Source organism: Pan troglodytes, chromosome 4 (assembly GCF_028858775.2).
Source record: "Pan troglodytes isolate AG18354 chromosome 4, NHGRI_mPanTro3-v2.0_pri, whole genome shotgun sequence".
Taxonomy (NCBI): Eukaryota; Metazoa; Chordata; class Mammalia; order Primates; family Hominidae; genus Pan; species Pan troglodytes.
The window spans coordinates 146,283,710-146,307,766 of NC_072402.2; the positions used below are offsets into that span (position 1 = coordinate 146,283,710).

A 24,057-nucleotide genomic window follows, 5' to 3' on the forward strand; every position below is an offset into this window, starting at 1 on the left:
TGAGGTCTCACCCAAGATCAGTTAGTTCAGGCACCCTGGGGAGTTAACACCTCTCCCCTCAAAGATAACCAGATACAATACAGGATGCCTGATTAGATTTGAACTTTAGCAATAAATCACTTTTTAAATAAAACTATGTCCAAACTACTACATGAGACATACTAATACCACACGATGATAGTTTTTAAAAGTGCTTCAGGTGGTTCTAATTGCAGCCAGGTTTGAGACTGATGAGGTAGAAGTGCAAAAAACACAGGTTTAATTTCTAGATCTGTCCCTTGTCAGCCACATCTTCCCTAAACCATTAATAAAATGGGGAGGTTAGATTATATGTGCTCTCAACAATTGTATATATAGTGATCACAACTATAAACACATTTGACAAAGAAAAAAATGACAGGATGGAAATACACTGAAATGTTTACATTGGTTGTATTAGAGTTGTAGAATTAATTGCAATCCCTTTTTCTCCCCTTTTATTTTTAAAATGTTGTTCCCATGAATGTTTTCTTTCTTAATTACAAATTATAATAGAAATGTTCACACCCAACTCTCTAGGGACAGCTCAGAACTCCCATGTTTCCTCAAAAGCTTCCCTCCTGCTGCTCACCTGAGCTGCCTGTCCCAGCACACAGCCACCATCACCAGCAGGTTCCCCAAGATGGCCATCAGGATAACCGTCGAGAGAAACGTGAGCAGCACCACCTTCTCCACTGACCCGAAACCCTCCTCAGAACTGAAAGACACACACAAGCACAAAGAATTGAATGAAACTCTGGGACACAAGAAGGAAAATTCATCTTTTCATCATTGACCTTCAGAAAGGTAACTTCACCATCAGCTGATGACACACATATTTATCATGCGTTTAATGTACACCAAAATCTGAACCTGTCGCTTGACATTTTATCCTGGTTAGCTCCTACATAAGAGGAGTATGAGGCTTAGAGAGCTGAATTAACAGGTTATTTTCCATCCAAGCACTTGTGGCTTTCCTTCAGGGCATTTAGTTCAACTAGCATTCAGACATATGTAGTTGATGCCTGTTTTGTGCACCTACTCAACTAGATTGCAAAAGCTGAGTGAATGAATGATAGTAATTTTGCAACTGCAGGAGCAGCCCAATTTGGTCCAACTTTGTGTATAAAATGGTGAGTTGTGTTTTAGTTGCCATGGACCCCCAGGTTGCAAGTTAAACTGACCAGGCCCAGATGAACCAAGCATGCAACCACAGGGTGGAACCTAAGTGCTTGGACCAAGGCATGGGGACCAAATAAAGAAGTGGACGTCTCATGGCATGATCCACGATCCAATCATATAGAGCCCTAGCATCACCTTGTGGCATAATCCAGTCAGATCATACCTCTTGGCATTAACTTATCACAAGATCCAATCAGATCACACCTTATTACCCTCTACCTATAAAACCTGCCACAGCCCCCAGCTCAGGGGGACAGATTTGAGCGTTGCCTCCTGCTTCCTTGCCGATCAACTTACAATGAAGCCTTTTTTTTTTCCCTCAAAAGCCAGGGCCATAGTATTGGCTTCTATAAACATCAGCAAGGAGCCCACTGCTTGCTCAGTAGCAACTTGAACTGGTTGTTACTGAGCAAGTTACTTTGCATTCATACAGTTACTTGGCCTGAATGCAAAGCCATCTTGTTACAGTGTCCCATTCCAGCCCATGTAGAAGCTTCTGCTTACAGGTAGGTTCTCCCAGAGAGAAAAGATTGTGGTGTGATGGTTGTTCTTACATCAGTTCACCTGGACAAATTGAATTCAGATTCTGTGAAGTCTGTTGGAGAGATAGTAGCCAATAAATAAGCTCAGTGGCTCCTTTCACCACCCTGATCATTTCCTTTAGTGCCCACAATATGTCATTGTTTTCCCAGTTCAAATTTGTGTTCTTGTCAAGTTCAGCATCTGATTTAGTCTACAAATGTTGCCTTCCCCATGTAAACTCAGCATTTTGTTTTATTAACTTGAAAATGAAGATCCCTTTTCAATGAAAGCATGATATCTGCAGATTAATATTCAGAAGCTATAGGGATTTATAGTATAATAAAATGTTCTTTTTAATGAAGTTTCAAAGAATCTTAAAACTCTTAGACCAGCGGTGTCCAATCTTTTGGCTTCCCTGGTCCACATTGGAAGAAGAATTGTCTTGGGTCACACATAACATACACTAACACTAACAATGGCTGATGAGCTAAAAAACAAATTGCAAAAAAATCTCATAATGTGTTAAGAAACTTTATAAATTGGGCTGGGCTGCATTAAAAGCTGTCCTGGGCTGCCTGTGCCCCGACAGGCCATGGGTTAGACAAGTTTGTCCTGGACCCAAACCCCACATTTGAATATGGGAAAACCAGGACCCAGAAAAGAAGAGCTGACTTGTCAGAGCGTGCTAGTGGCTGGTCTGGGAGAGGCTGCTTGTCCTGTGAGCCCACCACTGAGAACACACAGTTCCAAAAATCAAGAATTCTCTGTCTTTCCTGAGCTCTTTTGACTGAAAATTAAGGTGCATGCCCTCTCCAAATGGAAGCAGCCTGCAAAGTCCTGGCTTTGGCCTTGTCCAGAACTTCTGTAAGCTGGCACAGAAGACAAGGGGCCAAAAGGAATGAGGAACCAGTCTGGCAGTGGTTGGAGAATGAGAAAGTCCCTCCATTCAGCTGAGAAGTATTTTTATAGGCAGATTGATAGATTGTTTATGACTGAGGTTCAGATGAAAAGAAATTCCAGATATGCTTATTTAAATCACCCTTCTACACTTAAGTTCTAACTATCAACAGTACAAATATCAGATAGGGAAGATTTAATTCAATGAGGAAAACTGTACTCTTAGAAAAAAGACCTTAATAGGCTGATGTGGCCACCAAAAACTCATTTGATCTTAGGTCATGTTAGTTGAGTTAAAGCACTAACAAAGGAGGTGATGGTGGTTCTCTTCCCTGTCCTTCTTAGAGACTAACGGCCCCCCTGAAACTCATCTCTTCCACCCCCAGGGCCTCTGTATTTGAGGTGCCTTCTTCCTGGAATGATTCTTCAGTGACAGACTTCTTGTCATTCAGGCCTCAGATTAAATTTAACCCCCAGTTAATGTACCACAGCCAACAAACATTTTTCATTTTCTTTACAGCATTTACTGTTATCTGAAATGAATTCTGTTATTGATTGTTGTCTGTGCCCCAGTTCCACAGATTGACTTTTGTTATCTTTTTCACTACAATCTCCAGTGTCTGGCACAATATCTAGTCTAGAGTATGTATTAATGTACATGAAATGCTATGTATTAATATTATATATGTAGGTGATACATTACATAGTAAGTGCTCAATTACTTGCTGATTCAGTGAAAGAGAGATATATTGTGCTCATAATGGTTATATTTATTATTCAATGTCTTTGAAGCCTGGTTGAAAGTATAGAGATTTCACCTAGAGAAAAGAAGGCCCAGAGATGAAATGCAAAAGCTACTTGCAGCTATCTGAGTGCTGTCATTTGAAATAAGAGTAGATTCACATATTCATTCATTTAACAATTTCTGAGCACCTACTCTGTGTTAGGCATTGTTGTATGTCCTAGGGAAACAGCAATAAGCAAAACAGAGAGCAAAACAGACAATAAACAGATGCATGAGACAGTATGTAGGGTGTCAGCTGATAGTACAGTCCATGGCAAAAAAAAATATCTAGGAGGGTAAGGAGGACTGGATGGCCTGTGGGGGATTGCAGACTGGCTATTTAATAAAGGATGTCAGAGAAGGTTCAATGATAAGGTTATCACAGGTTGTGAGGCTAACTAAGACCAGTGGGTGAACTTTAAGCAGTGGTTCCCAGCCTTACCTGCATATTTAAGTTACCCGAGGAGCCTTAAAAAAATGCTGATTCTGGGAATCCACCCTCAGAGGTGCTGATTTAATTGGTCTGAGTTGCAGCTTGGATAGAGAAATTTTTAAAAGCTCCCAAGTGACTCTGATGTGTAATGAATTAGAGTCACTGACAGGGAGGCAAGATTTAGTACCAGATAATAAGAGCCTTCTAACAATTAAAATTGATCTGCAATAGCTTCCTGGTGTTGTTTTGTGTTCCCTGGCACAGAAAGTGTTTAAGAATACCAGAATGGCAATGAGATACTAATTTGCACTCATTAGGATGGCAATTATAAAAAATAAAACAACGAATAAAAAATAACAAGTGTTGGTGTGAATGTGGGGAAATGGAAACACTTGTGCATTGCTGGCGGGAATGTAAAATGCTACAGCCACTGTGAAAAACAAGTTTGATGGTTTCTCTAAAGGTTAAATATAGAATGCCTATGTGATCCCCCAATTCAATCCCAGGGGTACACCCGAAAGAATTGAAAGCAGGGATACAAACAGACACTTGTATATCAACAGTCTATAGCAGCATTATTCACAAGAGCCCAAAGGTGAACACAGCCCAAGTTTCCATTAATAGATAAGTGAATAAATAGAATGTGGTATATACATACTACAAAATTTTATTTCTCTATAAAAAGGAATAAAGTTTGTTGTTGTTGTTGTTGTTTTTGAGACGGAGTTTCGCTCTTGTTGCCCAGGCTGGAGTGCAATGGCGTGCTCTTGGCTCACCGCAACCTCTGCCTCCCGGGTTCAAGTTATTCTTCTGCCTCGGGCTTCCAAGTAGCTGGGATTACAGGAATATGCCACCATGCCTGGCTAATTTTGTATTTTTAGTAGAGACGGGGTTTCTCCATGTTGGTCAGGCTGGTCTCGAACTTCTGACCTCAGGTGATCCGCCCGCCTCGGCCTCCCAAAGTGCTGGGATTACAGGCATGAGCCACCGCGCCCGGCCAGGAATGAAGTTTTGATACATGCTACCACGTGGATGAACCTTAAAAATAAATGAAACAAATAAATAAGTGAAATAAATCACACACAAAAGGAGAAGTATTGTGATTCCACTTACATAAGGATTCTAGACTCAGAAAATTCATAGGGAAATAAAATAGAAAAGTAGTTATCAGGGACAGGGAGCACAAGTGAATGCGGAGTTATCATTTAAGAATTATAGAGTGTTTGGAATGATGAAAAAATTCCGGAAGTGGATAGTTGTAATGGTTGCACACCACTGTGAATGTTCTTTTTTTTAGCTTTTTATTTTAGGTCCAGAGGTACATGTGCAGGTTTGTTTTACAGGGGGTTTGGTGTACAGATTATTTCATCACCCATATAATAAGCATGGTTTGATAGGTAGTTTCTTGATCCTCACCCTCCTCCCACCTTCCACCCTCACGTAGGTCCCAGTGTCTGTTGTTCCCTTCTTTGTGTCTGTAATGTACTCAGTGTTCAGCTCCCACTTGTAAGTAAGAACATACTGAATTTGATTTTCTGTTCCTCTGTTAGTTTTCTTAGGATAATGGCCTCCAGCTCCATCGATGTTGCTGCAAAGGACATGATCTCATTCTCTTTTGGGGCTTAATATCACTAAATTATATGCTTAAAATGCTTATTTTATATATTAATAATAAATTTTATTATTTATATTTTAGCATTATATAAAAAAAGAATTCCTGGATGACCACATATCAAGATACTGTACAGGGCTCCTATATTGGGGGCAGGCTGGCCTGGCTGTTTTAGGTCGCTTTTTTGTCTATGGACTATGATTTAAACATATCCTTATAACATGAATTCTCCATCAACACCACTACGACCATAAGAATAATCTTTCTTATACTGTCTTTCCTCTTGTAAAAGAAGAAAACAGATTCAGAGCGTCTGTGATGAACATCTCTGGCTCCAGAGAAGGTACATTTTGAACCAAGTGGGAATGTCAGGGTTAGAGAGCACCAAGTTCAATGTAATGGTTCATTTGTGGCATGCCAATTAGGAGTTAGAAATAGCTTAACTTTAAACTAGGAGTGACGAGCAAAATTTAAGCATAGAGGAAGCTTTTTTAATTAGGCAGAACTGTCCATTGAACTAAAAGTAAGTCCAGTAATGACAATTAAAATAAATTCCAAACCACTTCTGCAAAATTCATGTTAGGTCCTTGGGTTGCCTCTGACACCCTCAAGCAATCCTGTCAACCACAACTGGATAGCTTTCATCTGGCTGAAGAGCTGTCCACTCCACTAAATTGGTTCGTTGACAGCTATTCTTATGAGAAATTTTACTTTCTCTTCTTTTTTGCTTTCTCCATGATCTTTTGATCCATTAATAAACTCCACAAACTTGTGGGCTGGTTTTGCCATTTTCTCTGCTCTTCATGAAAGAAAATATAAAGACACAAATTCTGGGTAAATTTCCACATAGGTTAGTATATGTGAAAATGGACTGTGAATGATAAAGTATGATAAATAAGTGATTATTGTTATTAATAATGATAGAGACAATAGCAAAGGAAATCTTAGGTTATACTTTGTCAAACACACACACATTCTCTCTCTCTCATACTTTCTGGAGAGTCAAGAACATTTTTTGTTGTTATTTATTTATTTATTTTTGAGACAGAGTCTTGCCCTGTCCCCCAAGCTGGAGTGCAGTGGCACAATCTGAGCTCACTGCAACCTCTGCCTCCTGGGTTCAAGTGATTCTCCTGCCTCAGCCTCCCGAGTAGCTGGGATTACAGGCACCTGCCACCACACCCAGCTAATTTTTGTATTTTTAGTAGAGACAGGGTTTCGCCATGTGGGTCAGGCTGGTCTTAAACTCCTGACCTCAGGTGATCTGACCGCCTCGGCCTCCCAAATTGCTGGGATTACAGGCATGAGCCACCGTGCCCAGCCTTTGTTGTTATTTTTTGTGGGCTTTTTGCATTGGTTTTGTTCATAAACAGCTGTATGACTTCAAAAAATTCACTTGACTTTTCTGAGCCTCAGTTTCTTCATGGATCAATTGAGAAAGTTAGATTAAATTTCTTATTCATCAAATATGTATTGAGTGCCAACTATATACCAAGGACTGTGCTGAGTACTAGATTCAATAGTAAAGAAAATGGACAAATTTCCTGACCTCATGGGGTTCACAGTATGGACGGAAACAGACATAAGCAAATGCACAATTAAAGAAATAAATACAGTTTGTGATCAGTTCTTCCCAGTTCCATTTCCCAAATGTTAATGTTTATATTAATCCACTGAGGATCTTGATAAAATGCAGATTCTGATTTTTTTAAGGCTGAGGCAGGGTCTGGGATTCTGCAGTTCTCACAGACCCGTAGGCATTGCTGATGCTGCTGGTTCCTGAGTCACAGGTGGAGTAGCAAAGTATAAAAGGTGTAAACATGACATTATGATAGAAAACACGCTGGCTTAGAGAGAAGTGTTAGGTGGTTGGGAAATACTGGAGGTGACAGTCAACTGAGTTCTGATGTATGCAGGGAATTGGGAAGTCAGAGGAACCAGGAGAAGTGCATTGCATTTAAAGGGAAGAGCAACTGCAAAAGCCCTGAGACAGAAAAGATTTTTCATGTTCACTATCACAGGGGAAATGAGCAAGGGACAAGCATCTGAGATGAGCTCAGACAAGTAGTCCGAATTCAGACTCTGAGGGCTTTTTTGTGCTCTAGGGAGAAGTTTATGTTCTATTGGAAGATCAATGAGAAGACACAGAAGTGATGTAAGCAGAGTAGTGACATGGGGGCAGGGGTGATAATATGCCAGGGGTTTCTGCGGGAGTCCAGGTAAAAGAAGATGGTAGTTAAAAGTAGCATGGTGGCTGGGGAGATGGAGAGAAGTGGGTGGAATAAAGGTTTATTTGGGGAGTAAAGAGATAGATAAGAAAAATAGATTCCATGAGTGAGTGGGAAGAAGCACAAATAAACGCCATATTTTAGAATTGCATATCTGAATAAATGTTGGTACAATTTAATGAGATGGGTGAAACACATTAAGTGTGAGATACCTATAGGACATTCGAGTGAAGACGTCAAGTAGGCAATTGGATGTGTGTGTGTCTGGAGCTCAGAGGGATGACTGGGCAGGAGATACACGCTTGGAATTGCCAGCACTTCTATGGGATTTAGAGAACTGAGGAAGGATGTGATCACCCAAGAAGAGGGTCAGGGTCTTGATGAACGGCAGTACTGAGATGTGCAGTAGAGAACGTAGAACCAGCAGAGGAGACTGCGAAAGACTATCCAGGATGTTCTGGGGACATCAGATGAGAGTGGTATTTTGGAAGCCAAGAGGAACATTTCAAGTGAATATATGTATGTATAATATATATATATATAATATATTATATAATACATATATTAGGAATATATAAATATATATATTATAGATACTTCCCTGGAACTACTTCAAGATCACTCCTAAGAATGACAGGAAGCAAGGAGGCAGGGAAACTAGAGTACTTTTTCTCTTTATCTTTTTATGTATCGAACTTTGCAATAAAATTATGTTAGACCAGAGGGCTCCACCATTGCACCAATGATCTCCGCAGTAAGTGCCTCCTCTCCCACCTGTTAGGAGTGTCATGTACACAAGAAATATTCTTGAAAATATACACAGCACATCCACAAAAGATCCCATACTCCCTATCTAAGTATTTTTTTCACCCTTCCTGCCCAGCCCTGCACAGTCTTTTGCAAAGGAATTACATTTAAATTAAAGAAAATAATGTTTCATTTTCTTACCAATCAACAGTTAGGAGACGAGTACAAGGGCATTCTGACTTACAAGAGAGCCTGTCTAAAATTGAATTTTTTTTTCTAGTGAGAATTTTATTAACCTTAAATGTAAGGTCCCTGTTGGTTTCTATACTGCTAAGAGAATGAATATTAACCAAGAGGGCCTTAACGTTCCACTCAGCTTGACTAAACTTTAGACAGCCTTCTTCCTGACTCCAGGCTCTGAACTCCCTTTTCTTAGAGCATTTACTTTAGAAAATTTGTAATTGCAAATTCTTTCTCTAACACTTTGAGATGTAAATGAAAGATACTCACCAGTTTTACAAGCTAGGACTGTCATTCTCAAGAACTTTTCCCTTCCCTTTGAAAGGAAATCATCAAGAAATATAGTGCTCCTATCTCTCAGTCTGTAGGAGCGAACAGCCTAACTTAGGTGGACACCTTGCTCCAAGTTGTAAAACCATCCCTTGTCGTGAAGATATGAGAAAGTTTACTTATCCTTTGGGTAAGGCTAATTAGGTAGCACATTAGGTAATCCCTTCCCCCCACTCTATTTCTTAAAAACCCTCCTGTCCTTTGTTGTAGTGAAGTTGAAGTCAGATTGCATTCTGGTCTCTCTCCCTATTGCCATAGCCTTGGAAAAGAAAAAAGTCATCTTTACCTGCTTAACTTCATCCAGTGCAATTTTTGTTTTGACAGTATACATCATTTATTACAAGTACAGATGTTCCTAGACTTATGATGGGGTTACCTCCCAGTAAACCCATTGTAAGTTGAGCACATTGTAAATGGAAAATGCATTTAATGCACCTAACCTATAGAACATTGTAACAGCCTAGCCTACCTTAAATGTGCTCAGAAAGCTTACATGGGCCTAGAGTTGGGCAAAGTCATCTGGCAGCAGACTACTCTGTAGAGCGTAGGTTGTTTACCTTCGTGATCACCTGACTGATTGAGAGTTGGAGCTCACTGCTGCTGCCAGGCTAGGTAAGATGGTATCATACAGCATATTGCTATCCTGGGAAAAGATCAAAATTCAATATTGGAAATACAGTTTCCACTGAATGCATATTGCTTTTACACCATGGTAAAGTAAAAAATTCTTAGGTCAAACCATCATGTCGGGGACCATCTGTAATTATATGCGTGTGGTTTCTTCATTACCTTTATTACTGGCCATGAACAAAATCTGAGTTTAACATATAGGAGAGACAAACTCAGATAATAATCGCATTGCTAATATGACTTATGTAAATTGATTTTTCAAATACTTCTTTATTTAAAATAGAAATAACAGAATCCATGAGTATGTTGTTTTTCCTTATAACAAATAACCTGAGCAATACTATGTAATTGTTTTAAAGAATATATCATTTCCTTTAAATATATGCACTCTTTCCCCCTAGGTTTCTTGAGAGACTAAACATACAAATGGACAATGGCCAGACCATGTGTAACAATAAAACTCCGATGGACAATCTCTGGCAGCCAGCCCAGAACGATCAGGACTGGTTCAATGACTGCGAGCTAGCTTCCCCCTTTTTTAACCCTCTTACCTGCTTCCAACTCAAGACTAATAACAGAATGCCAAAGACACTGCTCCCCAAAGCAATTACGTGAGATGCCTCACTGCTTGTTAGTGCACCTCCTGCTTCAGTGTGCCAACAACCTCCAATCAGAAGATAGCAGAAGCCTTCTTTTCCCCGCTTATAAAGCTTTTTTACTCCCCTGCCTGTCTTTGAGACTTTGCTAAATTCTAAGGATGGTGGCTGATCCTCTTGCTTTATCATGCTCTGAATAAATTGCTTGTTTGTTCTCATCTGTGTGGTCTTCATTTGTTTCCATATTCTAGGTGTGTTCTAGATGTTACACTTATTTGAAATCCTATATTTTGACTTAAGTGGAAATCCTTTCTGAGGGAGAAAATATTTCTTATGATTTGGCTTATATTACTTTGGGTTCTTGTACTAAGTTCTCAGGTCTCCCAGTTAACGTTTTTTCTTTTCTTTTTTCTTTTTTACAGAAAGCTTTTAAAAAAAAAAAAAGAGGAGGATTAAATAAGATAGTTTGCATAGCCTTATTCCATAATATGAAGCATCAGAGCAGTGGTGCTTCAAAATCACCAGCAAACACTAGGATCATCTGGAGGGCTGGGTTAAAACACAGACTGCTGAACCCACCCACACTTTCTAATTTAGTGCATCTTGGGTGAAGACCAAAATTTTACATTTTTAGCAAGTTCCCAGGTAATGCTGAAGTCGACGCTGGTCTTGGAACCATACTTTGAGGACCACTGACCTAGAACCTTACAAGGGATGCCCTTAATCTTAACCTCCATTCTGCCTTTGCAAATTATTTTCTTCTGCTTCTCACTTTGAAATGTCTTCCTTGGAAGTGGGTTGATTTTGACATTGATGTACTGAACACCTACCATATGGCAAACAATGCACCTGGAAGATTTTTCATCTTGGCTAATTCAATCTTCATAATTATCATTATCATGTGATGTAATATCATGATGCCCCCTTTTCAGAAGAGGCTGGAGCTCAGCATGGTTAAGAGACGTAATATTTTGTAACTATTAAGTGGTGAAGCTGGGATTTAAACCCACATATTTTTATTGCAAGTCCAGTATTTCTCCTACTAAATTTTAAACATGCTTACTTAGAAGTGAATATATTTCCTTTAAAAAAACACATGCTAAAATTTTGCTTTTTGTCTAGAAACTTAAGACTCAAAATACTGATGATGACAGCTTAATATGTGTTGTAAAATGTGCTGGCTATAGAAAATGCTAGGAGAAAAAAGGAATAAACCTTATAGGATGGAAATTATATATAATGGAGTTTTTATGTAATTCTAAAATAATTCTGTTTGATTTTTTTTTGAAAACCCTATAGACAAGGACAGGAGGGCAGGGAGGTGGTTGGTGCACAGCTGGTGAAGGTTAGGTAGTTTTGAACTGCAAACATGCAGAGTAAAATTCTTGAGGCAAAATCTTAATAGACTTTTCAAGAACCTCAAATATCACACATACTGGGCATGAAACAAACTTCAAAGCCCAAAGAGGATCTGTCTGTATAGAGTATAATGGAGTTAAAAGCTGTAAGGAATACAAAGGATTTCAGGATGAAAGACACTGTTTTCTGAGGCCATGCCTGAATGTAAAGCCAAGGCAGGATAGATAGGCAAGGTGAGATCTACATCTGGAGAGATACCCACTGCTGCACAGCATGTTAATCATTAAGGATTCAATTCTTCTTGGAAATGAAATGCCAAATAATAGTGCTAGTAAATTAGACCTCAGAGGTGGTCTGTCTTTAAGAAAACCCGTTTTCCAGAAGTGGAACTGAGTCAACAGCTACAGAGATAGATTTCTTTTCTTTACAAGATCATTTTTTCTTTATATGTGCACAGTCTAGGGTCTCTGGTTTGTGTTGAAAACATTTTTTTTTTTTTTTTACACACACTTGTTAAGGAATACACTCACCAGGCACAGAAATGTCTTCCTTTGGGGTAAAACACATGACATGTTTTCAATATTCAGCTGATCATTTCCTCGAAATTATTCCTGTGATTATGAGAAATTCAGCACAGGGAAAAAATGTGGACCACATATGCCCTCTCCACTTTGGTGAATCATTTACCCTAAGCATAAGCACTCAAGGAAAAGTGGACTTTCCCATACTCTGATAGTAACCTGCTCTCCATTCCTTTGCAACAGATGGCCTCTGTCACTAGGCCCAATTGCCAGTGGATACAGCTCTCCATATTTTGCCAGGATCTTGGTTTGCTGTTGCCAAGTACTATGGTTTCTCTTCTTACTTCTGCCTCTGATAATGCAAAAAATCCTTTGCCCAAAGGAGAGATGAAACAGCTCAATTTTATGCTGTTGCAGGAGTAGTCAAACAACGGCCATTGGGCCAAATCCAGCCTGCTGTCTGTTTTTATAAATAAAGTCCTAGTGGAACACAGCCACACTCAATCATTTATGTAGTTCCTCTAGCTGAGTTTACACTACAAAAGTAGAGCTGAGTAATTACGAGAGAGATTTTGTGGCCCGAAGAGAAACTTTACTCCCTTTATGACCCTTTATGAAAAAGTCTCATGACCCCTGCTCTTCTGTAACCAGAGATGTTTGGTCTAAAGAAGAAAACATGGCATTAAGACACAAAGACCTATAAGAGCCTAAAAGGAGCCTATTTACTGGGAGTCATTCATTCCTCTGGATTCTTTCACTAAGTGGAAAGCAACACCCTTCCGGTTGACCACGCCAGAAACTGAGCATCTTGCTCATTTTTTTCTTCTCCTTTACCTAAGTCATTATCTACTTTGAGGATCTCTTAAATCCCTTCACTTCTCTCCAATCTGCTTCAATACCCTAGGAGAGGGCTTCCTTTCATCTTCTCCTAGACTATCACAACCCCTTTTATCCCACTAACTACTTTGTCTTTGTCTTCAAATTCTTAGTATATGAGACAGCTTAAATTTAACATGTCCAAAATTGAACTCTTGATTTCCCTAACCTCAAACCTGCTTCCCATCTGAATACATAGCAAATCTATTTCTCCAGTTGCTCAGGTTAAAAATTTGGAAGCCACTTTTACCAGGTCTCTACCTCTTCTACCTCCAATACATCAGCAAATCCTGATAGCTCTAACTTCATAATGTTTCCTGATCCCAACCCTTTACCAGCCATTCAATGTCATACCATTCTAGTTCCTACTACATCATGCTTCACTTGGTGACTGCAAAGGCCTCTCAAATGGCATCCCTGCTTCCATCATTTCTCACACACAATCCACTCTTCACCCACTAGACAGAATGAGCTTTGAAAAATATTGAGATTGGAACATATCACTTTCATACTCACTGCCCTTAAGATGGCTTGTCATCTCACTAGGAGTAAACCCAGAGCCCTCACCATGACCTATGTAAATTTACAAAGCTGGCCACTGGCTGCTTCCATCATCTCAACTCTCACCACTCTCTCTTTCCCAGGCTGCTCCCGCTAAGGAGACTTCCTGACTTCCACACTGTTCCCAGATGGTGCCAATCATGCATCCACCTCCACCATCCACCTCTCACCTGATGCTACCACCATCTGGATCTCTCCATCCAAGTGACCAGAGAAGCTCACCCTTCACTTCATTCAGGTGTCTGCTCAGATTCATCTCTGCAGAGAGGACTTATTTAAAAAAGAAACTCCCCTCACTCTCTATTCTCTTGAATTGCATTATTGATTTTCACAGCTGTTACCTTTTATGCTCCCACACACACTAGAATAACTTGAATGTAAAATCACTGAAAGCAAGAACTTGGGCTGTTATATTCACTGAAGTATTTTCCAGCACCTTTTTGGTACTGTTTTACAGTACCTAGCACATAGTAGTGCTGTGAAAGTACAGTTGATTCTCTGTATCTGTGGGTTCCACATCCGTAGATTCAACCAACTGTGAATCATAAATATTCTTTAAAAAATAGTGCCTGTATTGAGCATGTACAGACTTTTTCTTGTCATTATTACATAAACAATAGATATAACAACTATTTGCATAGTATTTACCATTGCATTAGGTATTGTTAAGTAACCTTGTTGAAGTATATGAGAGGATATGCTTAAGTTAAATGCAAATACTACATCATTCTATATCAGGTACTTGAACATCCTTAGACTTTGGTACCCCAGAGAGGTCCTGGGACAAATCCCCTATGGATACCAAGGGACAAATGTATCTGTGGAATGACTGACTGACTGACTGACTGAATGAATGAGCTACTTCTTAATTAGTTATTCTGCCTTGGCAATTACTCTTTCCCAACACTCTCAACACTGAAGTCAAGATATGTTTTTCCCCCAAAAGAAATTAGCTAATTTCTCCCTCTTGTTCAAAATCTTGTAATGTCTTCCCATTGCAATTTTGATACAATAGCACATCTTGACCTGGTTTAAACTGGTCCCTACTTAACTCTCTAGCTTTATTTCTGACACTGTTCCATAACCAACACTAAATGAAGTGCCCAAATTCCCACTCAGTGAGATGAGGCACGCTTGTTAAACTCCTTCCTCTCCTTCCCATTCTTTACCTGGCAAGCTCTCGCATGTCCTTCAGCACTCAGCTTAAACATCTTATTGTCTGGGAAGCCATCCTGACCTCAATATTGTCCCTGTCGTATATGCTCCCATTGTACCCTATAATTATATATCATAGCTTTTATCACCCTATATTTAATTGTTATTTAAAGATCTGTGCCTCCCAACTACACTAACTTACTGATTTTGGTATCAACAGTGCCTAGTATAACAAATATATGTTAGACAAGTAAAAAGATATACAAGGTAGCCCTTGCTTGAAAGAAGTTTAAAGTAGTGATCAACACAAAGGGATTTCCCCCTTCATTCAGCTCAATAGTTCTGTTCTGTCTCTAAACCACTCCCCCAGACAAGTGCATTTGGACCACCAATCCTCGCTTTGAATTACAAGTTATAGCTGTTAACATCACATACAAACCACTAAAGAGTTAACAAGTTTCTCCAGAGAATATCAGAAGCCTTTCCCACATTGTACTCTTTAGGCTAATAATACTTTTAAGTCTATTTTCTAGTCATGTCCTGGGCACCGAAGTTGTTATAAAGATTAATAAATTCGGCCCGACGTGGTGACTCACGCCTGTAATCCCAGCACTTTGGGAGGCCGAGGTGGGTGGATCATAAGGTCAGGAGTTCGAGACCAGCCTGGCCAATATGGTGAAACCCTGTCTCTGCTAAAAATACAAAAATTAGCCAGGCATGGTGGCAGGCACCTATAATACCAGCTACTCGAGAGGTTGAGGCAGGAGAATCGCTTGAACCCAGGAGGCAGAGGTTGCAGTAAGCCAATATAACACCACTGCACTCCAGCCTGGGCAACACAGTGAGACTCCATCTAAAAAAAAAAAAGATTAATAAATCTAAATCTAAAACACTTACAATGTTGTTTGGCATGTAGTGTCTGTTATCTTAATCCTAGCTATTAATATTCACCTTTTCTGTTCATTTCAAATAGACACAAATGACATTAACACTGGTCCTGGTCTTCTAGCTCACAATGTAGCAAGAAACTAAGCCTGATCAATGACTGATCATTATGAGAGCATGTTGTAATTTCAACAGCTGGGGGCTGTTGAAACGACAACTATAAATAGCGGCCAGAGAAAAGAGATAATGAGTAAGAATACACTGGAGTTTTTCCAGACACAACTGGTAGAAAACACAATTTAGTATAGCAGAGAAGAAATAAAGGTGCTGAAAGCTCATAGGAGTGGAGATGGGGTTTAGAAGGTGGTAAACGAATGTGAGGGGCAAGAATTTGGGAGGATTTGAGGCTGACGTAATCATAAGAGAAGCAGGGAGTATCCAGTATCTTGATGGGGCATAAGGATTTTGAAAAGAAAGGCTCTGCATTCTATTCCACAACCAACATGTATACACTCACACCTACACGCCCTGCCATGCACCCAACATATAAGAGAAGATGAGGGAGTGAAGGTGATGGGAGAGGCAGGTGGAGAATAATGGTGGGGTTGCCCAAAGATAGACAGACTGAAGTTCAGATTCTCTACCTGGATTAGACCCTCTATCCACTACTTCTCCTCCTGCACCTGGTTACTAGTCATCTCTAGAGCCAAAGACAGAATCATGTAAAGGAGGCTCATCTGGAAAAGCTGGCTGTGGCATTCCAACCTGGGAAGTCTAAGAACTGTATTGCAGTACCATGTCAATGCATATCCACACGAGGCTTGTGACAAATGTTAAAAAAGCCTTAAAAACATTCATGCTCCAAAAATTCCAAAAGAAATAAATCCTTATAGCTGTTCATAAAGATTTCTGTACATTATTACTCACAACTATGTTGTTCATAACTGGAGAACATGAAACATCTAAATGTCTATATTTGGGTGTTGGTTACATAAACAATTTATTAATACACAGCCGTTGAAATTCAGGTTTAAAATATTTAATGACAGGGGACATTTCTCCTAAATACCATCCAAAGTTAAAAGCAGGTATAAAACAGTAAAGCACAAGGTCAACCTTTATAAAAATATGTATTTATATATGGGCCCAGATACTATAGTGAAAGATTAACTTGTGACCTTTTTAAAAAAATTACAAAAATACTAGAAGAAATGAGTGGTTACCTTCTTCCTCCATCTCAAGAAAATAACTAAGATTTGTACAACTACAAGCTTTGAAGACTCCAGTGTCAAGCTTGACAGGGAAGCAACAGAGCCTCCTGCCTTCAAGGGATCTGTGGACGTGGTGGTGACCAGGACAAAGTGAAAAGCAAAAGGTCCAGCTTAACGGGGAAAGAGGAAGAGGTCCTCAAAATGTCTGAGATTGAATTTACCATTGAGACCCAGCTTGAGGAGCTCACAGAAAAGTTAACTAATTTAGAGATTAAAAGAAATTTGGCATTTCGTACATCTGAATGTTGTAGAGTAACACTGAAATGCAAATCTGGTATATGTATGTGATATACATACACATACATCCTTACATATACAAACATATATATGTACAGGTAAATGATACATACATGGTACCTAATATTTATACATATGACATACCTGTATTTATTACATATGACTCCATATATTAATATTATCTATATCCAAAATGGTTATCTCTAGGTGATATTAATCTAAAAAATTTGAATTATTTCTTCTGTTTTTTACTTTTTCCCAGTATTTCCCATCAAATGTGTATTACATTGCTAATCCACAAAAAATTGTGTTTTTTTCAAAATGCATTGCCTATATCTGGTTTTGCTCATAACAGTGCCTTGATAATTATATGAAATCTGCACGTATTGTTCCTCTCACCAGTTATTAAACTTACTAATTGGTGTACTTCATTTTAAGAAGTTTTTAATTGCAAATGTAGCTATAAACTGTGGTGTGGTGCTTAATAGATGAAATTTTCTTAGTTTTTGCCCATCCACCTGAAGCTGCTACAAAGAAAGAATAACTTTAATAATTTTTTTTAAACAAAGTTTTCTCCCCTTCTGTAGATGTTTTGGAGCTTACAACTTTGTCCTGAATCTAACCACTTCTCATCAGTGGTGCCACTAATATTAGTGCAAGCCACTATTATCTCTAACTTACTTCTTACAGGTTTATTTCTTGCAATAAAATCTTGTCTTCAATTTCCTGCCCTTATTGTCTATGTGCTACACAAAATCTAGAGTTAAACCTCTGAAATCAAAGGCAGACAATGTATGTTTTCCACTCAAAATTATTCAATGGCTTCCCAGCTCATGCAGAATATCCCAAGTTTCTACCGAGACTTGGTAGAATATACCAGGATATAAGGAACCTGGTACCAGCTGCCCGTTTGATCTCGATTTCCACCAGTTCTTCTCCTCCCTCTGCTCCAGGCACAAACACCTCCTCTGTATTTCTCCAATATGTCAAGTGCGCTCTGACCTGTGCACCTGTTGTGTTTTCTTCCTAGACTATTCACTTCCAAATATCCACTAGGTTCCCTTTTTGTCTTCACTTAGTTCTCTGCTCAAAGGTGTCCCCATCAAAGAGCATTTTCCTGACTATTCTAATGAATGTAGCATACTTTGTCATTCTCAGATTCACTATGCTGCTGTATTTTTCCTGATGGTATGTATCTAACATATTGTATATTTCTTTGTTTTCTAGTGTCTATTAACTGTCTCCCACCAACAGATAAGTGCCATGAAAGCAGAGGCTTTGTCAGTTTTCTTGGCCCATAATAGGTACTTAACAGATACAAGTTAAGCACTGAATGGTGCCATTGTAGACTATCTTGGAAATACGGTTGTATCACCTACTACTATAACATGTGATTATTTATCCACTTTATCCAAAGTCCTGCCTTCAGATACTTCAATCTTCTACTGCAAATGAAATATTCTATCTTTTCCTCAAGACGTTATATATGTTACATCCAATAGAGACCATAAGTCTGTCCTCTCCAGTTCCATTATTTGTTTGTTTTGTTTTCAGAACTCAGTTGAATTGTTTGTATTTTAAAGTTTAGCGTTTTTGGCCACACTAATCCCCATTTTTTGCTCTTACATAAGCATTACAGTTTTCATTTTTTACACTGATTATTTCTAGTTTAGATTACCTTATCCCTTTAGAGAATTTGTTTAAAGTATACATAGGGTCTGATAATTAATTAACCTATAAATCAATCAACTGACGAACCAATCAATATTTATTACTTATTTACCATGCTTGGCCATGGAGCTATAGTTGACAGTGAGACAGATAAGGCCCCTGTCCTCATAGAGCAAGTGGTAATGAATTACATATTGTAGAATCACTCTTCTTTTTACAAATTGTCCATGAGCTTAACTAAAGACACAAACATTTATAAGTAGCCAGGAAATTGTAACTTCAAACAATGAGATACAATTTCCACCAGTCAGACTCAAAAAACACCAAATTGCTAATCTTTTGAATTGACAAGGGTGTGCTGAAAGCATACTCTCAGGACTGGTTGTGGGAGGACACATTAGTAAAGCTTTTTGGATGCTAATTTGGCAGTATGTTCGAAATTTTTGAATGCACATTTTTAACATATCTATTCTAGGGAAATGCTCCAACACTTGCTTAGGTGTCCAGAGATGCATGTAGAAGGTTGTGTGTTGCTATAGTTTTTTGTAAAACTGAACACTTGGAAATGGTACAAATCTTCACAAATCTATTAGTGATTAATTACATCATGGCACACTGATACCCTTAAAAAATACTATGCAGGTGTTAAAAAGAATGAGAAGGGATCCATATACATATAATAAAAAGTATACAGCCATGCATAAACAATGAAACCAGGGAAGTAGTTGTAGGGTCAAGACAGACAGAAGAGTTTTTTTTTTTTTTGTCAGAAGGAGATTTGATTTTCATCAGGAATATATCTGATCAGCAGAAAGTTCAGTCATATTTGTAACATTTTATATCTTAAGCTGGGTCATGGACACACAGGTGTTCTTTTATGTTTTTTCTCAGTACCTTTTGTTATATCTAAAATAGAGCCATTAACACAGGAACAGAAAACCAAATACTGCATGTTCTCACTTATAAGTGGGAACTGAACAATGAGAACACATGGAGACAGGGAGGGGAGCAACACAGACTGGAGCCTGTTTGGGGGACGGGGAGAAGGGGAGTATCAGGAAAAATAGCCAATGCATGTGAGGCTTAATGCCTATGTGATGAGTTGATAGATGCAGCAAACCACCATGGCACATGTTTACCTATGTAACAAATCTGCATGTCCTGTGCATGTATCCTGGAACTTAAAATAATTTCTTAAATGACTTTTTAAATTTAAAAAATCTTATTTTAAATACATTTTATTATTTTATTGTATGTATGTGTATTATATTTATCTTATTTATTATTTTATTGTACAGAAGTTGTGCTATACTTACAATAAAATAATATAATGTATCCAAAACACGAGTAGATTAAAAAATTATACATCAATATACATTATATGATATCATAGGAGTTTGAATAAAATAAAAACTGAGAAGAAGAGGGAGACAGAAATGCATATGTATGCATACATATACACATATTTAATATAAGTAGATCCAGAGGTCATGGCCATAAGAATGCACACCCAATTGTTAATCATAAATATTTTGGGCAGGGTATTGAAGATGATGGGAGACTTCTTCATTCAGAATATTACTAGAACTTTAAACTACATGAATTTGTATGCTTATGGGTTACTTGTTTAACTGAAGAATAAGGAAAGACTTTTCCCTCACCTGTGAATCCCATCTTTTGCACTCTGGCCAACACCTTAGTCTTCTCACTTTGCACTAGAAGGATAATGTACTGCTCTTGCCAAATAGGTCATACACAAGAGTATTAATTTCTCCAAGCAGCTGGGTGTGAGCCCAGCTCCAAGCAGAAAACAAACAAACTCACTGACTCAAAAAGAGGCTTGGCCAAGGAATGTCAGGTTAGATGTAGGCATATGTTTGTCCATTTGTTCATTCAACCATTCCTTCACCAACTTAATCATATCTAGATGCACTCAACAGAGTATTTGATAGTCCACTCTATTTCAGGCACTGAGAAGAGGAAGCAGGCAGTCCCTTCCCTCAGGGAGCTCAGAGGCTACTGAAGGAGACAGACATGAATCCAATAACTGCATATACATAAAATTACAACTATGGTGGATATTATAAGGGGAGGTACACAAGGTAACATTGACCCTGATGGGAGAACAGAAAACACTTTCTTGAGGAGATGATAATTGAGCTGCAACTTAAAGAGGAATAGAAGTTGACAGAAAAAAGGCAGAAAACATTGGGGACTGAGGCTGGAAGTGCAGCCATGAGAGCTACATAACTTAGTCCAGCAACTGAAAGGAGACGAAGATCACTGGAGCGCAGAGAATGAGGGGATGCCTCATGTCAGATGCGGCCAGCAAGGGTCACATCAGGAGGGGGTTGGAAGTTGTACTAAGTATTTAGGTATTATCATTAATTCAGTGATTGTTTTAAGAAGGTTGGCACTGGGGGTGACATGATTAGGTTTGCATTTTGACCTATCTGGTGTATAAAAGAGAAGGGACAAGAGTATTTTTTGTGTTGTTTATGTGTGTGTGGGTTTTTGTTTTTGTTTTTGTTTTATTTTGTTTAGGGTGGTCTTAGTAATTTAAAAATATTTTCCTTGTATCGATACCAGTCAACCTATCTAGAACCTAGTTATTGGTGGAAGTGGCGCCATCTCCTAGGGGATGTTTGAGATATCTTTGGGATACTGGGTTGTAGTTATGATTGGGGAGCACAACACAAATCTAGAGGAAGGACAGGTTTCACATTACAACATGAGGGACAATCCCACATAAGAAAATTATCATTCTACAGGCCACATTCTCCATGATTCTAGAACATCCTACCAGCAACTTGTGTAAGTGAAAAATTTGTTTGTAATTATCTAATCTAGAACATAACTCCTTTTACTTATAAATAAAAAGAATCTTGCATGGTAATTTCCATACACTGAATAAAGGGAAGGGTATGCTTTCATTTGGTTCAGAACAAATATTCACCCTGTCACCTACATACAACATGTCTGCGTTAGACTTTGTTGGTAGTTGTCGCATCCATGGTGGTGACTTAATGTACAAATGCACATATCTGACTGCTTTATTATGTTTCTGTTGTAGATGAGCCTGAGCATTTATACAATGAAATGTATGTTTTTTTTACCAAAATTACTCTCCTTTTATTGCTTCTTTGTATTTCAGTTAAGACATTATATTGATAATTGTTCATTGTGTATAGAAACGTTAGATTACTCATGGATTTCATTTCAGTATTGTAAAGGGGTATTACAAGCTATTTGTTTTTAAAAAGAGAGTAGCAGTTGATCTGGGGTGATTGAGAATTACTGGCCTAGAAAAATATGACTTTCAAGAGCTAGGCTGTTTTGATAGACAAGACACACTTCAGGTGTCTTGTCTAAATGAATGCACTGGAGTGTTCCTGATTTATCAGTACTGGATGCATGCAGTTAAAGAAGCTCAGTGAATGTCAAAGGTTGGAGAGAGCAGCACAGGGGCAGAGGTGGCACACTACTTCCCTATCGAGAAAATTAGAAAAATCTGCTCCAGCTTCAAGCTTTTCTCAAAGTCCTGAAGGATTTTTCACACATCTTCCATAAAAAGCTGTAATTTATTATCTCATGAATATCTAATTTGACAATATTTGCAAATCAAGTTTGTGGAATTTTGGTGTGTTCATTTGAGTGTGTGTTTTGTTCTTTCTGAAAATAATTCTTAAGGTAGAAATGTTTCTATGTGCTAGAAACTGCTGAGATAAAAAAATTAATTTTGTGGTTAGCTTGAAAATAAATGGTGGGCTCTAATATGCAACGTAATGTAATATAATATAATAAGGGTATCCCCTTAGGGTTGACTGTGGCAGCTTTCCAAGACTTCAGGCCTTGTCAGTTTCTCTGCTTTGATAATAATGGAATAAAGAACAGTTATTCTCATTATCTGAGTGCTACTATATGCCAGAAAGAGTCATATCTGTTTTTTATGCATTGACTGATTTTTATTGTCACAATAGCCTATGGTTATAGATGTTACGACTATATCCAATTTACAGATGAAGCAACTGAGGCTCAGAGACTTGAACTGATGTGCCCAAGGTCACATGGCTGGTAGATAGTCCAGAACAGGATATTTTAATCCCTATGATAGACGAATGTAATATTTTAATTTAATCACCAGTGGCATAATTATGAAGATAATCTAACAGTAAAATACATAATCTGGAATACAGATGAATAGAAATGTTTGCCTCTTAAAAAAAGTCTGATAACTCGTTTGAGAACCAAGCCTGCTCTCCTTCAATGAGCTTGTGCTCTGTACTTCCTCAGTTACTCACTCCAATGTTCAGTCCATGAGTTCGTCATTACCAATAGTTGTAACTCCCAACAATTTCAGTTTAAAATATCTCATTCTTAAACCATCATTTCCTGTCTCTAGAACCCTTTTCTTTAGTACTCTTGACTCCAGTAATTCTTTGACCATCTCAGGATATTCAACCTATTGATTCTAACATGTTTTCACTGTCCCTCACCCTCCTCATCTCAGAACACGACAGGCCACAGGCAGGCTATGGATTCTAAAAGATATCGTGAATGCTAAAAGTGCTGGAAGATTAAGGATACCCTGAGAATTGTCATGGATAATGATAATCCAGTGATACTAAAACATATCTAGACAATTAACCAGAACAATGAAGGTTTAGAATTATTCCCTGTGGCACAGGTAGAGCAGCTGAGGAAATGGAGATCTCATTCGAGAGACCAAACAGCTCAGAGGTGCTGGAGTAGCTAATTCCAATCTCTGAACACTGTCATGCAGTTCTAAAGAGTGTGGCTGGATCCTAGTCAGGGAAGATACTGGAAGGTAGAGTTCAGCTCAAACTAAGAGAAAATGAAAGGTACTTTTCTTCTCATACTACAACTACAATTCAATTGTATAGTTGAAATGCTGTATTGAGAAGGTTTCTGAGAATGGGTTCTCAGTCACCATTGTCTCAGTCAGATTGGGTTAGATTATACTCTGGGAACAAAGAACTCTTAATCCTCAGTAATGTAAAACAGCAAAGGTTTATTTTTCACTCACTGTACATGTCTGTGTGCATTGTCAGGAGGCTCTGCTCATCTCATTCCCTCTGTGATCCAGAAAGATGGAGTGGTCACCATCTCAAATGTTCCCATTTTACATGCTAGAGGGAAATAGAACTTGGGGGGTTAAAGTGTGTGTGTCACAAACTGATAATGAAATGTTCCAGCCTGGAAGTGACTTATATTATATCTACTCAAAAACTTATTGGCCAGAACTAGTCAGAAAGACTCACTCAACTATAAGGAGGATGGG

The 24,057-nt window shown here is 38.5% G+C and overlaps 1 protein-coding gene and 1 long non-coding RNA gene across 6 annotated transcripts in view; one reads left to right on the forward strand and one right to left on the reverse strand.

Moving 5' to 3' along the window:
• The window catches only part of LOC129144028 (uncharacterized), a 108,124-nt gene extending 97,695 nt beyond the window's left edge, over nt 1-10,429 (forward strand). The window contains exons 3-4 of the long non-coding RNA XR_008548106.2: nt 559-825; nt 10,025-10,429. This is a non-coding gene — a long non-coding RNA (uncharacterized LOC129144028). The remainder of the gene's footprint in view (nt 1-558; nt 826-10,024) is intronic.
• The window catches only part of HTR4 (5-hydroxytryptamine receptor 4), a 210,245-nt gene that overhangs the window by 107,310 nt on the left and 78,878 nt on the right, over nt 1-24,057 (reverse strand). For 4 of the 5 annotated variants that reach the window (XR_010157366.1, XM_016954012.4, XM_001162339.8 and 1 more), the window contains exon 3: nt 611-736. Coding sequence is in view for 4 of the 5 variants with exons in the window: in XM_016954012.4 (XP_016809501.1) it covers nt 611-736 (126 nt within the window). In the remaining variant the exon portion in view is untranslated. Of the gene's footprint in view, nt 1-610; nt 737-24,057 lie in introns of those variants that run through there. The other variant, XM_063811579.1, reaches the window with a different exon arrangement.